Source organism: Bradysia coprophila, unplaced genomic scaffold (genome assembly GCF_014529535.1).
Source record: "Bradysia coprophila strain Holo2 unplaced genomic scaffold, BU_Bcop_v1 contig_350, whole genome shotgun sequence".
In the NCBI taxonomy this organism is placed as follows: Eukaryota; Metazoa; Arthropoda; class Insecta; order Diptera; family Sciaridae; genus Bradysia; species Bradysia coprophila.
The window spans coordinates 2,291,871-2,307,626 of NW_023503608.1; the positions used below are offsets into that span (position 1 = coordinate 2,291,871).

Below are 15,756 nucleotides of genomic sequence, written 5' to 3' on the forward strand. Positions count from 1 at the left end.
GACTAGACGTTTTTTGGGGGGAGCCTGTTCAGTGTGTAATCAAAAAAGATAGATTTCAATTTTTCATTTATTTTTTACGGAAAGGCACTCTACATTCATAAATTTATTACAGTCTAACATTTATAAATTATTTTTTGTTTATTTTTTCTGTTTTATAAATTAAATTTACATCTCAGAGATATTCGACCCATTTCATTATTTTTATTTTATTTTTATTTTTTTACTTTTACGAAGTTATTACAATAATTTTTATATTCAAATTTATTTATTTCATCCACGTAAAACATGTATAATTTTATTGAAACATAATTTGATGATTTAATAACAAGTACATTTAATAATTTTAAATATTTTTTTGGTTTTTAATTTTAATATTTCTTTTTTAAATATTTCTTCATCATCTTCTGCTGCATTCTTTCTCAATAATTTATTTATATCTTACGTCTAAATTTCATTTTAGTTAGTATAATAGTTTGGCTTGTTTTTGGTTAACTTCAATTGTTTTTTGTTTTCTTCATTTCTTTTCTTTTTTTTAAAAACTAATTAAGGTGTCTAGAAATCACGCAGTAAAATGTATTGCTGGGTGAGAAAGTGCCTTGCGTGTAAATAATTACAAACGTTTTGCATTGACTAAGAAAATCAATAAATAGTAAAAATGGATGGCTTGATCATAGTCAATAGATTGGTCATTTTTTCTTGTTTATTTAGTTAAATATTATATGAGCAATTTGCAATCGAAAAATCAAAATGAAAAATATTTATAAAAATTCGGTCTTGCTTAAGATAATATACATTTTATTAAAAATGGTTACAATAATTTTATATGTTCGGCGCTCCTGTTGTTGACATATTAAAAAAAACGTTTGATGTCCGTTTATATATATCTTATTTCATACAAACAATAAATTTTATGGAGACAATGAAAATCGAATGAATATTCAATCGATACTATGCGGACCAATACTTCGACTTCCGTATTCTGTCCATCAAAGTTTTAAAGATTTTTATCACTTTTGTTGTATACAAAAACATTTAAAATTCAATAAACGAACATTCATTAATTGGGAGTTGGGACAAAACGTTTAAGAAGCTTAATTTAATTATATCAACGCACGGAGAGAAAATGGATTTCTTTTTTAATTATTAGTTGAAAAGAGACTAAACGTTAGGATGTTGTCCGAAGGTTTTTTTTTATTAAGCTTTCCCTTTTAGATATACCAGCCCAATTTTATATGGCGTTGAATTTCACCTTCTTGTATTCTTCTACGTTCGCTTCACACTTCCGTTGACTATATCGAATTTAAAAGGTTAAATGAAACTAGCTTTACAACATCAAGAAATAAATAAATTCATTCTTCAACTCATCTTCATTTTCTGTTATACATTATTATCATTATCATATCATGTTATTGAAGAGGTAAGACCTGATATACAATGTACTTGTGCATTTTCTCTGCCCTTGGTGATGCAAAACTAGTAATATTCGAAGTTCCTACTTTCTAGTCTAGCTGTTCTCGACATTTACTGGTGCCTAGGGCAATGTTCTACTCTCCTAAAAAAAATTATTTCCTTTATTTCCTGCAGTTACTCTTCATTGGAGGATTGTAAAAGTAGCTTCTGGTCTTACTCTTTTAGAGACGGCAAGTACATAATTTCAACAATAATTTTATCTACAAAATCTAGTACTTCATTAGTTTTACTAATACAATTTCATACAATCAAGTTGAATACTGTCGATAAAAGATGACATAGCAGCCGTCTGCTAAGGGCTAAACAAAAAGGTTCGGTTTAAATTATGTCAAATAGTGCACGTGTTATATATAATTAGATTGTTATCGTAAAACTCAAAATGGCTTTTATTTTAAATGGGAGTCCATCCATTTACATATAGGTATAGCTTTTAGAAAATGTTACAGCAAATATTAGAAACATCTCTGTTTTTGTACAAAAATTTATTTCACAAAATTTCTATTAAAAAATATGGAATTTTTAATCGGTCACTTTATTAAGAAGAAATACGTTCAGCAAAGAATTCGGTTTGGTTTCACACTTTACTTAAATTTATTTTTACAATTTTCAAAAATACACCTCACGTTTACAAACATACAAAATTATCCGTTCATCTGTTTCTACGTTGGATACATCCATATAAATATTCGAAGGATGTAACACATAAAGACGTCGTGCAGTAAAAAGTTATGCTTTTGGTCAAGGGGTTGGAAGTATCAATTTAGTTATAGTTTTTAGACACATGCAAAATTGTCAGATTTTTTTGTAGGTTTTGCAAAATAAGGAAAAGCTCAGTCACAGACATCATACGTGCTCGCCTATATTAATTTTCACGTCTAATTTGTATGGCATGTATTTCACTCCTTGAAATGTAGAATTCTGTCAAAGATTTTAATGATGAGTTCAATGGCAAACATAGAGAATTCCTACGTTCAAAAGTTTCAGTTGTCCACTGGTGTATCACGTAGCGACGTACTAACCAAAATTTAAAGGTCAGTATGACCATAAAGTTCTTCTGGTCACGATGGACGATATCGTTTATAGCGATAAATGAAGCGATGCAAGTTCAGAACAAATGTGGTAAAAGATTTGAAATGAATCTTCTGATTTTTTTTGTTATATCAAAAATGAAGTAATAGATCCGATAGTAGAACTGCTGATATGTTTGTCCTTTTTGAAAGATCAACAGGATTTCTAAAGTACATTTGGGACGTTAAGTCATTGACGAGCACGAGCCTACACGTTACAAAACGGCAATGACCATAAAATTTTGAGATGGAAATATTTTAGCGAATTTCGATTTTTATTTTAATGTTTTTCGTACGATGCCTGCAGTTAGTATTAATAGGAATTTCAATTATTTAAGGAACTGTATCTTCCATTCATATTTTTCTTTACGTGTGATATAAATCTAACAGTTACAAAAAGAAGCTTTCTGAAAGACAATGTTCAGTTTTCAATACGAAAGGATATCGGGAGATTGAAGGGACTGATATCCTTTCTAGTTTATTTTCCTGCATTATACCATCTCAAACTATAAAATGTTTGAATATGATTTCGGACCTTTTCAATTATCTTTAAAAAATTATTTTCTTTTAATCAGACACTGGCATTATATATCATCGAGGTAAGAATTTTATTCATTTTTTTTTAGTTTCATTGAAATCATTTTAACAAAATATTTTTTTCATTTGTTCCATAAATTATCCTTTATTATCAAAGCTAACATTCTAAGACTCTTGACTAACTAAATAACAAATTTGGGATTAACAATGATAAAATATATTACAGTGAGCAAAGTTTATCTGGTTAAACATCTGGTTTACCTTTTGTTCCAATTGGTCTAGAACTCGGACACTCGGAGACCGTATTCAAGAAGTAGATTTTGCTGTTGAGAAATTTCATTGTTAAAACTAACGTGTACCCGTGTGTTTAGCTAGTATGTTACATGCTGTTCGTGTATGAATTTTCATATGAAAATAGTAAATGTCTGAAAATCAGACCGAAAACATTGATTATAAGGCAATGTGGTAAACAGTACACGATCGAATGATGTGTTGACACTCATGGTGTCCAGAAACATTCCTTCGATCAATTTTCTTGGAACGGAAATAGAAGATGCGTAACCCGATAAAAAGCTTGCTGACTGTACGTGGATTTTAATACAAAAATATTTTATTTGATGGAATTGGTCTTTTAAATGTAAAGAAGAATATTGGATGCTTGTTACAGGGTTTGTTATAACATTTCGACATTTTGACATGCATACACAATCCTTCTACATGAACATTTTTACAATTTATTTTTACTATTTTCATTGAACGAAAATCTTAGATCGCAACCTTTGGACAGATGGCAGAGATCTGTAACTGATGTAAATCTTTCTAATTTAAAATGCGTCGAAATTGTGAATGTAACTCTAGGGCTCTTGTGACTAAAAATTCTTGTAATTTTCTCATTCAACAGATTTATCGTACTATTTATCGCACTGAATGTTAAAACTTTTCCAAGTTATCAGCTTCAATAAGCCAAAATATTTTGTTTTTATAAATTCTAAAATTACGGGACAGGCGATTCCATGTCATCTGTCTTGCGATTGCATATATACGATTGCACAACATAACGAAAGGATTTACTGTTACAGTGGAAAACACCGAGTTTTATTACTTAAATTGCCTAACGATTGACTTCGATTTTTCTTTAATTTTGATATAACTCGTTTATGAATGAACGAACCGTCGTGCACATCTAACACTTTACAATATTCATTTTGGGTCGACGGACTGTGGCTGAGCGACTGGATTGTTATCGCCTTTTCCGATTCAGCTACGAAATACGGTTCCAGTCTTTGCATCGAATAACGCGATGGTATCCGTTGCGGAGACGATCGATCGTGAGTGGTTAATTGCGAATCATTGGCCGGCTCCGTGTCTTCTTCGACCATCAAATTCTCGTCGATCTCTAGTTGAGCTCGCGAAAATAGCAAATCGAATTCTTTTGTTATTTCCGATGTGAAATCAGAAACGGCATTTTTTGCGGATTCATCGTCCAGATCGACGATGCTGAATTTTTCAGTGTCAGTTGAGGAGAATGACTGATGTCGTTGCGAATCACTTGCACCAGGACTTTGATTTTGGTTCGATAGAAACGCTGGACTAGCAACATTTTCATGTTCCGCATTGGTGGTCGATGTCGATGGAAGATAGTCGTTGCATCGTTCGTATAACAGTTTTTCGTTTGCTAAAAATTTGTCCACAATCATCATCACCTCGTTACTAGTGATCGATTCATCTTTTCTTGTCGGATCTTCACTGTCCACCGAATCATTATTCATTTTCTGAATTAAAGTTTCGCCGTGAACTGTTGAGTTATTGGCATCAGATGCCGTTTCACTGAATGACCCTTCTGGTGTTAGCGTAAAATCTTCAAATTCGCAATTAACAAGGACCTTCGGTTCATCAGGTGTTAAAGTGAAATCATCGAAAATTTCACTCTTCAACGATAAGCTCAATTTTGACGTACTACAACTGTCCAAATTCAAATTTCTGACCGTATCGAAAGCGTATTCCGTCAATGTGCTTCCCGAGCGAATTGTGCCACTCGAACTACTTAATAATTCGAACGACTCGGACCGTGCGATAACATCGGTTTTGTATATACTCGGTTCCAAATCGACTTCAATGTCAGGTGGAGCACTTTTTATGTACTCATTAACAGCACGTTCCAGTGCCATCGAAGCCGTATTCAGACATTCCTGGGCTGAAACGGTTTTATGGATTTTTTCATCTTTCATATTGAGGATATCGTCTTTCGAACATATTTTGTAGATTGTCAAGATTTCGTCGCTACCGAACGACACAATTTCTCTGCGATCATGAGCACTCATGTTCAGAAAATTGCTATCGACACAGCTCTCGCTGAGCTCATTCAAATTGCATTCGATTCCGTTGGAACGATTTAGTAGTGACTGCTCCAATGTGAATTGCTTGTTTTCGAAGCCATACTCGTCGTATCTATCTACTTTCGGTGCTGGCATTAGGAATATTTCATCGACGTCCGAATCAGCACCAATATTCAAATCCATGTCGCCTCTATCTTCAATCTCTGAATGATATGCCTTGGCTTCGTACTCTTCATCAATGTCTTCTTCAGCATCGATTTCCGACATATATGTCCGTTGCAAATCGTCCACATTCTTCACTTCTTCTTGTTCGTCGATATCTTCTTCCTCTTCTTCTTCCTGCTCTTCTTCACATTCGTCCTCATAATAATCACCTTCTTCATCCTCGTATTCACCATCTTCATACTCGTCGGTTTCCTCTTCTTGTTCATTGCATTCGTCATTGGCATTTTCTTCATAAATGTCCTCGTACTCCTCTTCTGGAAAATATGGTATGTCACCGCGCGACTCACTGCCATCGCGAAATGAGAATTTTGGTTCACTCTTTTGGCGCAGCAGTCGGGCATTCTTCCCTCGTGCATATTTCTTAACTGCTCCAAGGCCTTTGTGGCCCAAACGATATTCATGCCAATTTCTATATCCGCCGCACGACTCATCGGTATTCTTTCCATTCTCATGTTTGTACAGGCCCCCAAAGTCTTCTGAGCAGAATTTTTCGTACAATTCCATGGCGCTTAGACGAACGCTTCCGGTTTTATTATAGAATTCTTCAGATAGAGGCGAATGTTTTTGTTCTTTGTACAGGCAAGCGGTGCTGTTATTCTTACTATCCTTTACCGATCTCTTGGTGCTGAATCTCGATGGACTCGACTTGAAGTTGTTTATTTCGAAATTCGACTTGGATAGTTCGTTTAATTTCGTGCGACTGGAACTGGTTGTGTTCAGTTCTGTGTTTGAATGCGATGCATTTGAGAACATTGGTGATTTTCGTATAGAAAATATGGACGACTTACCTGATTTTGGATGGAACAGAGACAATTTCGACGCATGTATCGAATTCTTTGAATCGGTTGTCTTGGGAGGACTGCAACTCTTCGCTTTGGACGGTTTATCCACCTTTTGTGGATTATTTTTCAGTTCAATGTCGACAGTCTTCTTCTTATCGTACAGAGCCGACGCACTGAATCGCTTACATTTCAGCAATTTGTTGATTTTTTTGATTTTTCCGAACCGTTTCTCGAACAGACTGGTAATTGTACCTTCTTTAGCTGGTGGATTTTGAGCGATTTCCAGCTTTGTGGGACGAACATTTTCAATCGAATTCGTTGACGATTTTTCGGTACACGCTGACGGAGCTCGAATAGGACTGGTTAGCGTACTGTTGTCACTCTCCTTTGGCGAACAAGTTCGCGACGGAGTATATCTGTCGTAATCGCGTGTAGGACATTTCCTTTCAGCTGTACATCGGGCGCTGCTATTTTCACTGGTATTAGTTGTCGATGGCAGTTGACTACACGCAGCACCAGAATTCGGATTCATATTGTCATTGTACAGCTCGAAATCATTTTCGAAACTTTGATTTTTCCACTTGAGATACTCGTTTCGCTTCTTGCCCACTTCATCCAAACTGTCGCCATCGCTTTTATACTCTCGTTGCAGATTGGATCGCGCTAATTCCCTGTACTCTCGATCCAATCGCTCCAAATCGGTTGTATCCGAAAAGACTGTGTCCAATTCGTCGGTGGATAGATTGCGTGAACTGTCGTCGGTCGATTTCTGTAAGTCCTTCGGCGAGCAAATATTGTCTTCAATATCACTCGAAGCAATGCGACTGCCATGTGTCGTGGATGCCGATTCACTGTTGAAATAATACTCGGGCTCTTTGTGAATTTGAATGTCCCGGTTCGTTTGTAGTACGATCTCGTTGCGACAGATGATGTTCTCGTCGAATATTTCCGAGTCCGTTCGAACGATTCTTTGTGATTTCCGGAGCATCGGCTTTCTGGGGCGATTTTTGAATGTTACCTCGTCGTCAATTTTATTTATATCCTCAGCACTGCGCATATCCAGCTCGATTTTGTTCGAATCAGTCGACGTGTGTTCCATTTCTTTACTGGCTTTATCGTCGGGCGAATCAATTGATGGAATTTTATTGGAATCTTTTATGCTGATGAACACCATGTTTTCGTCAACTTTCGATGATGACTTGTTGTTGATTCGATTGCTGTTTAATGCATTAATTTGAGCTGTACGTTCCCTATCGGATGTTTTGGTTAAGCACGAACTTGAGCTTAAGCTTCGAGATTTTTGATTGTTTGGACTTGGCTTGGATTTGTCCAGACAATCGTCAGCTGAATGCTGCATTTTTGTGTGGCTCAAGTTGCTGTTGTTAAATTTGAGTTTTCTATTGTTTAAGTCACTTATATGTTGGTCAAAATATACAATTGTTCTACTACCATCTAGTTTACTAACGTTGCGTTTGCTAGAGTGACTACTGTGACTACTATTGCTTTCTTGAATTTCCCTGCGTCCGCATTTAGGCGTACTTAGTCCTTGTAGATCATTCGATGATACGGCCGGAATGGTACTCAATCGTCTGTGAGCACCAAGACCGCCAGCAGCACTACTACTACCAGCCATATCAATATCACCACTAATTATTTTTTCATTTAAATTTCTAGCTACTTCACTAAGCACCGACATTTCAGTACCCAAATCAAATGTTCCGACCGTTTTAAGTCTATCTAATCGTCCACGTGGTTTTTTCATCGGTTCATTTCCACCTAAACTGTACAAGCGTCCTTTCTTCTTTCTCTGCATCATTTTACCGTTTGCAGAGCGCAGAGCATTATCCGATAGTTGAATGCTGTCGCCTTTCTCAATTTTTGGTATACGTTTCTTCACGACAATTTTACCTGTGTTACATATTTCATTTGGAAGATCGGTGGACGAGTCTGGAGTTAATGGTATCACTTTTCCTCTTCCAAATTCAATGAACCTGAAACAATATGGAAAATGGGGTTACTCGATTAGTGGTCTCTTAGCGCTTTTCAATTCTGTTTCGTACCACAAGTCGTCGTGTAATTCGCTTTCTCACTTTTTCTCCTTCAAATCCTTATTTAAATAATGTAGGACATAATGTAGCACCAAATCGTAACAGTATTTGTATTCCATCTGGAAAAGGAACATATTTTCGTTGAAATCTGGAGCGAAATTTCTCAACCTTTCTAAAATTCTTCCTACCATGTTTTCTACCAACTGTGGCCTATGACGTCTAACGGTCTTAACAGCCTGGAAAATATCCACTTCACCATGTTGAATGACCTGCTCTATGCAAGCATTGGCTGCGCAATACACACCAGCCCGGCTACGACCATCACTGTAACGAACATTGAAATCGTAATAAATTGGGAAGTTTAGTTCGGACGAGTTTTAAAACTTACGGTGATACGACGCACACTGGACCATAATCGGTCTTGGCTCGCCATTGCTCGACCATGTTCATCAGAGCCACCAGTGAGTTTGTTGATGTTGGAACCTGATTGAAAATGGAAGAATAAATGGTAGTTGATGTGAATTTTGAATTGGAATTTGTTTTAGAGAGACAATCTACTATAAAATCAAAAAGATCCCGTCGTTTTAGTATTTCCTAAATGATTCAAGATATGACACCTAATTTCCACTAAGAAAAGTGAACGCTCCGACATCTTTTAAGCTAATAAAGTCATGGAACGAACATCTCAAAAACATTTTTATTTCGGGAATTCCCCAAGACGTTCTCTGTAAAAATTGCTTTCCGACTTATACATAAGTCATTCAAGACATGAATGAACGAAGAATGCATGTAAAAGAAGATAAGAAGAAACGCTATGTGTATACATATACAACGCTGTTGTTAGACAGTGCAAAGTATATGATGAGTAATTCTGTTTTCTTTGAGTAAAATATTCGTTTGTACCTGCGTTCTTAAGTGTAACGTATGTAACAGCAGACAATAACTGTTGTTAATGCAGAACATGAAGAGAAAAAGAAATGTTAAATGAACAAATGAACTTTGTGTATACCTTCTTCGCCTGCATTTACCGATTAGGCTTCAAGCAAAAGTGTAGATTAAAATTATTTTTGTGAACCATCAGTCATCATGGAACCACCAAACATGTTGGAGCGGTTTTATGTGAACAATTGTCGAAATATATTTAACAAACTACTTGAGATGAGTTCTACGTCTGATGTGACGCTGATAGGTGACGATGGTGCAAGTGTTAAGTGTCATAGATTCGTGTTATCAGCATGTAGTCCGTTTTTCGATCGCATCTTTATGAATTTGAATAAAGCCAATAGCAGCTCTGATGTTAACAAAACAGAACTGGTCCTACTCTTGGCGACCTACAAATCGATGAATGTGCAGCGAATGGTAGATTACATTTATTATGGTAAACTGAGGGACGATCTGAGTGATAAGGTAAGACGAAGATATTATCTATATTTTACGAGTCGTGGGTGCAACTTTCAATTGATATTTGCAGGACATCGATGATGATTTCATTCGTTTAGCGAATGAATTAAAAGTGGTTGGTTTGTATGAGTTGTTGTTTGAAAAACAGCAGAAGCACACTGACATCAACCACAACACGACTGAAATAATCAACTGTAACCATAGCGATACTCTCGCTAACAAAAATAGTCTTCCAGAGACTCATGCTTTTAAAGCGCCAAAGACGCACCCTGATATCAACCACAAGACAACTAAAATAATCGACTGTAACAATATCGATGTTCCTGCTACCAAAGGTAGCCTTCCAGACAATAATGATCTTAAAGCACAACAGAGGCGCACTGATATCAATAATAAGACAACGGAAATTGTACGTAACAATGTCCAGGTTACTGCTGTCGAAAATTATTATCTGCAGCAATTAATTAAAGCACAACAGACGCACACTGATATCAACCATAAGACAACTGAAATTGTATGCAACAATATCGACGATCCTGCTACCAAAAGTAGCCTTCCAGACAATAACGATCTTAAAGCAGAACAGACGCACATTGATGTCAACCACAAGACCCCTGAAATAATCGACTTTAACAATACCAAAAATCACTTTCCTGTCAATTGTGTGGTTAAAGCAGCCAACCTGGTCATTGAAGAAGTGAATAGACCAGAGGAAGTACTTAAGCTGTTACCCAAATATACAATTTGGATGAGGAGACTCACGAGTAAGTAAGCAGTGAACATACACTCAACTGTTCATATGCCTTAATAGAGATGGTTTAACCGCTTTTTAAATACTCAAAATTCGCCAGCGTTAGAAAAACAATTTCGTAAAATTTCAGATGTTCAGAAGAGACTAGCTGCAAAAAATCAAATTCTCCACGACAAAATGCCACTGGAGCTGCTCAACGACATTATTGAGGGCGTAAAATACAGCTTTCTAAACCTTCCAAGTGGAGATCACAAATGTATTGCAAAAATCGAGGGACAATCATTTTACGGAATAGGTTCCAGTCTGAATGCAGCTAGGTTACAAAGTGTGAAAGTAATTCTGAAAAGTATATTTGGTATTGCTTATGATCAGCCCGCAGTCATCACGGAATTATCTATTAACGCAAATGACAAATTTGGAGATATGATCGAATGGTAACACTCGTTTTCAATCTATAAAATGTTTGAATTTCAACTCAAAATCATTTCCCATTGTTTTCAGTCTGATTCTTGATAAATACAAGAATATTATGAGCAGCACTTCTCAATATTTGGGCTACAAAGTTATTGCTGGCATTGTAAAATCAGTGGACAATGATCGCAACAGTCTCAAAGTCATCTCGATCGGCACAGGCTCGAAATTTTTATACGAAAAGAATCTTAATTCGAACGGCAATGCCGTTCATGACACACATGCTGAAGTGGTTGCTAGACGGGGATTCATACGATACATCTATAACCAAATCAGTCACGTTGCTAGCAATCCATCGAACAATATTTTCGAAAAAACTGATGCGATCGAAAAGTTTCGATTGAAGGCCGGTATTAAATTCCATTTGTATGTCAGTACGGCTCCGTGCGGTGATGCTAGAGTTCATAGTCATACAAATGGTAAAGAAACTGTCAACGGTATCATCCCAGAGGGTCAACTGAGAACGAAGGGTCAGTGTGCATTAACTGTTGCCAAGGATGCAATGTCATCAAAAAATATTCCCAATGTAAATATGTCATGCTCTGCGAAATTGTTACGCTGGAATGTGCTGGGCGTTCAGGGCGCTATATTGTCCGAATTGATTGAACCGATTTACTTGACATCAATGATATTCGGAGAGAAGTTCGACCCGAAACACATGAAAAGGGCACTGTACGGTCGTATTGAATCTGATGCCGTCAACTTGCCGAAAGGCTTTAACATCGTCCAACCGGAGTTAATGAAAGTGACTGCTACAAAGGCGAAATCAGCGATATTTTCTCCGAATCATAGTGCAAATTGGAACGTACAAGGACACGATGTGGAAATACTGGAATCCACTTCCGGCTGCACAATGGGGAAAGATAAAACAAAGCGATACTCGAGGATATCGAAACGGGCATTTTTCAACGAATTTAACAAAATTGCCAGGAAGTTGAACCATCCAGAAGAGAGTGTGTATTCCGATGCGAAACGTAAGGCATCCGATTATCAGGTATGATTCGAAAATTCCAAATTATTTCATGTCAATTTTAATTGTTCGGATCTTTTGGCAGATGACGAAGTCCACATTGTATCAAATATTCGAGAATAATGGCCTGGGCAAATGGGTACAAAAACGGCAACGTAATTTGGACAACTTTACAATTTAAACAATTCGCTTAATTTGTTCAGTGAATCTTATACAAACAAAATAAAAACAAACAAACAAACATATTTACCAACAAAAAACACCGAAGCCTCAAACTCCTATTCAAATAAAATAAATTAGCAGTTGAGGTATACTGGAGCGATTATGATGGAACGGGGAAAATTGTCGTAATTCGCTGGTGGCTTTTTTGTCGGTAAAAATAATTGCAACACATCTACCTACACACTTGTATCAATTTATATGCCATTGTAAGATAGATATTCTGCTTATTATGGTAAAATAATATGGCAGAGAACACAATTGCGAATTCAGCAAATTTCATCAAGTTAAAATTATACATTTGAGGACAGTACGCGACCCGTACGTATATATGAGCATGATAACCATGTCGTATAAATTATCTGAAAGATCATTCTTTTGTCCCAGTCCAAAGAATATGTCAAAAACGAAAGAACGCAGGACGCAGCTACATATTTAGTAAATAATGAACGATGTAGCCACAACGTCTCTATGAGGCTTCCCTTCATTTTAAGCCTTTCTGAAACTTTCTTCTGTAGATCTTTAGCAATGCTTGAGAGTCATTTGACTGATAGGTGACAATACTAGTGACACAGATTTGCGTTAACAATCGGTTTTACGATCGAATCTTTATTAATTTGAATAAAGTGAATAGCAGTTCTAATGTTGACAAAATAGAACTGGTCCTCCTCTTTTTAATCTATAAATCTAAAAATGTGTAACGATTTTTTCTTATTCTTTTACGTTATCACAATGAAGAAAGTTAATTGAGAATAATTAGCGATTGACAGTGTCTTCTTCTTTTCGCTAATTGAGACACCAGAAAATCTAACCACATTTCCAAATGTGAACTCTCTAACCTCCGCACCCCGTACGGGACTATGATATTTATAAATTCACGCTGCACAGAATTCAATTTTCAGTTGAGGTGCTAAATAAATTGAAATTTCAGTTTATGAATCTCCTATTTAAAATATTTAATTGGTATGTTGGTAAATCTTTTTTTTTTGTTAAAACAAAAATGTTCATTGGGTCGCGTTGGAGGCGCCGGTAATTGGTTAACGTACAAACGATATGGAAAACCGAAATAAAATTCTAATTTAAAAAACTATTTAAAGAAATCAACTGTGACGCAAATTAATTGTCTAATTACACAGCCGTCCAGAAGCGTGTAGACGAACAGATCCAGAAATTCATTGCCCTTACAACGAGGTCACGAAACTGTATTTCAAAGATCAAATTAAATGTTTAAAACAATTGAATTGGCTAGACCACCAAGGGGAAAAAATTTCAATGGATGAAATGGTGAGAATCGGGAATATTTTAGTCTCGGTCATATGAACAATACAAAAGCGAATAGAGTGCAAATGAATAAATGATGTTCCTGAAAAATGAGAAAACTGTCTAACATTTCGTACCAGATAATTGCAAGTAACGTTGATGCTCTCTCTGTGAAGTGAAATTAAATCTCTAAGTTATATGATATGAATAGAATAAGGGGTTACTGAATTGTAAAATTATATACTTGAATGGAGTTAACAGTTCATTTAACATGAAAAAATGTTCGCAGATTCAAATTTAAAAAAAAATTGTAAGTTTCTTTTTTGGCATCGGTGTCTAGTCTATATTCGAATTGGAATATTTAATTCGATTTTCCATAATTTTTTCATCTGAATCTGAAAAAGTTTTTCAACACAAAAATGTTCATCGCAAATCATATTCTTCCATGGTCTCCAACGGAAATTAAAAATCAACAACGCTTTCTCTCCCAGTCAGTTAACATTTAGATATGAATTGATAATGTTTCATTTTCATTGCCTTCTCATCCCTTAAATGGGTCGCGGCAATTCATTAAAAAAAAGCGTTTCTAATTTATCCCCCCGCACTAAATAAACGATTCATTAATTATTTCATTTGGCAAACCAGTTATCATAAATTTATTTAATGAAAACAGTGTTGCACACAAATTATTCGCAGCTTTATAGGCCATGGGGGCCGTTAATTACACTCCTTTGTCCTTTTTATTGTCTTAAAATTAATTTTGGGTAACGGATTATTTGGTTGGTTTGAAAAATATGTTTTGCAGTATGAAAGAGCCGATTGGGCTATTGTTTTCTCTTCTTTCTTTTTTTTTGAATAACACGATGAATGGTTGCTTGACTGACTATGCATAAATTCATATACATTCATAACTTTGATCCGAAACAAATTGTTATTTAGCTAGAAACAATAGTCGTTTGATTTTGAAAGGAAAACTCTTTTGCCAGTATGAAAATCATTGAAAAGTAATTTCTGTGCTGATTAAGTAAGTTTAGATGTTTTCACAACTTTTGTACGTGAAATGAATTGAAGAACGAAGTTGGACCATTAATTGGAAAGAAAAGGAACGGCTTTTGAGAGCCGAGGAAAATGTTGACGTGAAAACGTGTCGAATAGGATCAAGCTCTAAAACTTTAAACTTGTCGAAAATTGAGACCTAGCATCAGGTCAGCGAAGTATTCGGCAATGAAATGTGGTACAGATTATGCAGCTACAATGCATACCTGACAACGACAACACAAATGGATTCAATTGGTAACTCGAAACACTTCCAGATAAATACAACTTTTGGGTTTGGGACTAAAATATTTAGGAGCCAATGGGGCCCATTCAATGAGCTGAATTCGGAATTTGTTTTAGCAATGTGGAACTGAGCATCCGGATGAATTTAGCAAGAATGAAAGAAAATCAACTATAATTCGAGTTTGCCTACAGCCAGCGTAGTACAACTTTACCAATACCATCTCTAGCAACCAAACTAGGAAAATTAAGGTGGTAAAACTGTACAGTGTAATCTGACATAGAAAATTTTACACTTTTAAAAATTAAATTAATTAAATTAAAATTTAATTTAATAATTAAATGAAGTATGAGCAGCGATGTTGAAAATATTACGTCTCCTGTCACCGTTTCGGAGTTCGAAAGTGAATAATTTGTGATTGTGATGTATTTTTGTGTGTGTTGCTTCGTCATTTTGGTGTGCAAAAATAAAAGAAAGTTTAAAATTTGTATTTTTTGTGTGATGTCGATATTGCTTTAAAAAAGCGCGGCACGGCAACTCCATTACAAAAAAATTCAAATGTCAAATTTGTCAAAATAAGGTGGTATTTTGACTGCGTCAAAACGAAGTTTGGTTGCTAGAGAGGGTATTGACTTTACCTATGTCACTAAATCTGTTATTTGTTTTTATCATTATTCTCATTATTCAAATGTGTATCACTAAATGTAAATGGTAAAAACATAAACGAAAGAATGAGATAACCAATTGATTAAAATAACACGTGTAGAAATTAAACCGATCCAGTCACATGCGTTTAATAAGCAGCTCAGTATCAGCCAATAAGACTATGTTTAGTTTATCATAAGATACCAGCTAATGGAGATTCATCGTAATAACTGTAGATACGCATAGCAACGCGAGATTGAAAGGGCCCGAAAACAGAGAATTTTATGTCAAACTC

At 35.6% G+C, this 15,756-nt stretch overlaps 3 protein-coding genes across 4 annotated transcripts in view; 1 reads left to right on the top strand and 2 right to left on the bottom strand.

The window, feature by feature from the left end:
- Positions 1-380: 380 nt before the first annotated feature.
- LOC119079983 lies at positions 381-8,408 on the bottom strand. Its single transcript, XM_037188138.1, has 2 exons — positions 6,424-8,408; positions 381-6,357 (listed from the first exon to the last, which is right to left on the bottom strand). The coding sequence occupies exons 1-2, from the start codon at positions 8,231-8,233 to the stop codon at positions 4,148-4,150; spliced, it is 4,020 nt and encodes a 1,339-aa protein (XP_037044033.1). The 5' UTR covers positions 8,234-8,408; the 3' UTR covers positions 381-4,147.
- Positions 8,267-15,756, bottom strand: part of LOC119080007 (receptor-type tyrosine-protein phosphatase kappa) — a 127,683-nt gene continuing 120,193 nt past the window's right edge. For both annotated transcript variants that reach the window (XM_037188183.1, XM_037188181.1), the window contains exons 18-21: positions 8,854-8,948; positions 8,654-8,789; positions 8,478-8,584; positions 8,267-8,408 (exon numbers count right to left, since the gene is read on the bottom strand). In XM_037188183.1, coding sequence (XP_037044078.1) covers positions 8,504-8,584; positions 8,654-8,789; positions 8,854-8,948 — 312 coding nt within the window. In that variant the 3' untranslated portion in view covers positions 8,267-8,408; positions 8,478-8,503. The remainder of the gene's footprint in view (positions 8,409-8,477; positions 8,585-8,653; positions 8,790-8,853; positions 8,949-15,756) is intronic.
- On the top strand, positions 9,283-12,778 carry LOC119080000 (double-stranded RNA-specific editase Adar-like). Its single transcript, XM_037188172.1, has 5 exons — positions 9,283-9,872; positions 9,937-10,630; positions 10,748-11,051; positions 11,119-12,082; positions 12,144-12,778. The coding sequence occupies exons 1-5, from the start codon at positions 9,552-9,554 to the stop codon at positions 12,237-12,239; spliced, it is 2,379 nt and encodes a 792-aa protein (XP_037044067.1). The 5' UTR covers positions 9,283-9,551; the 3' UTR covers positions 12,240-12,778.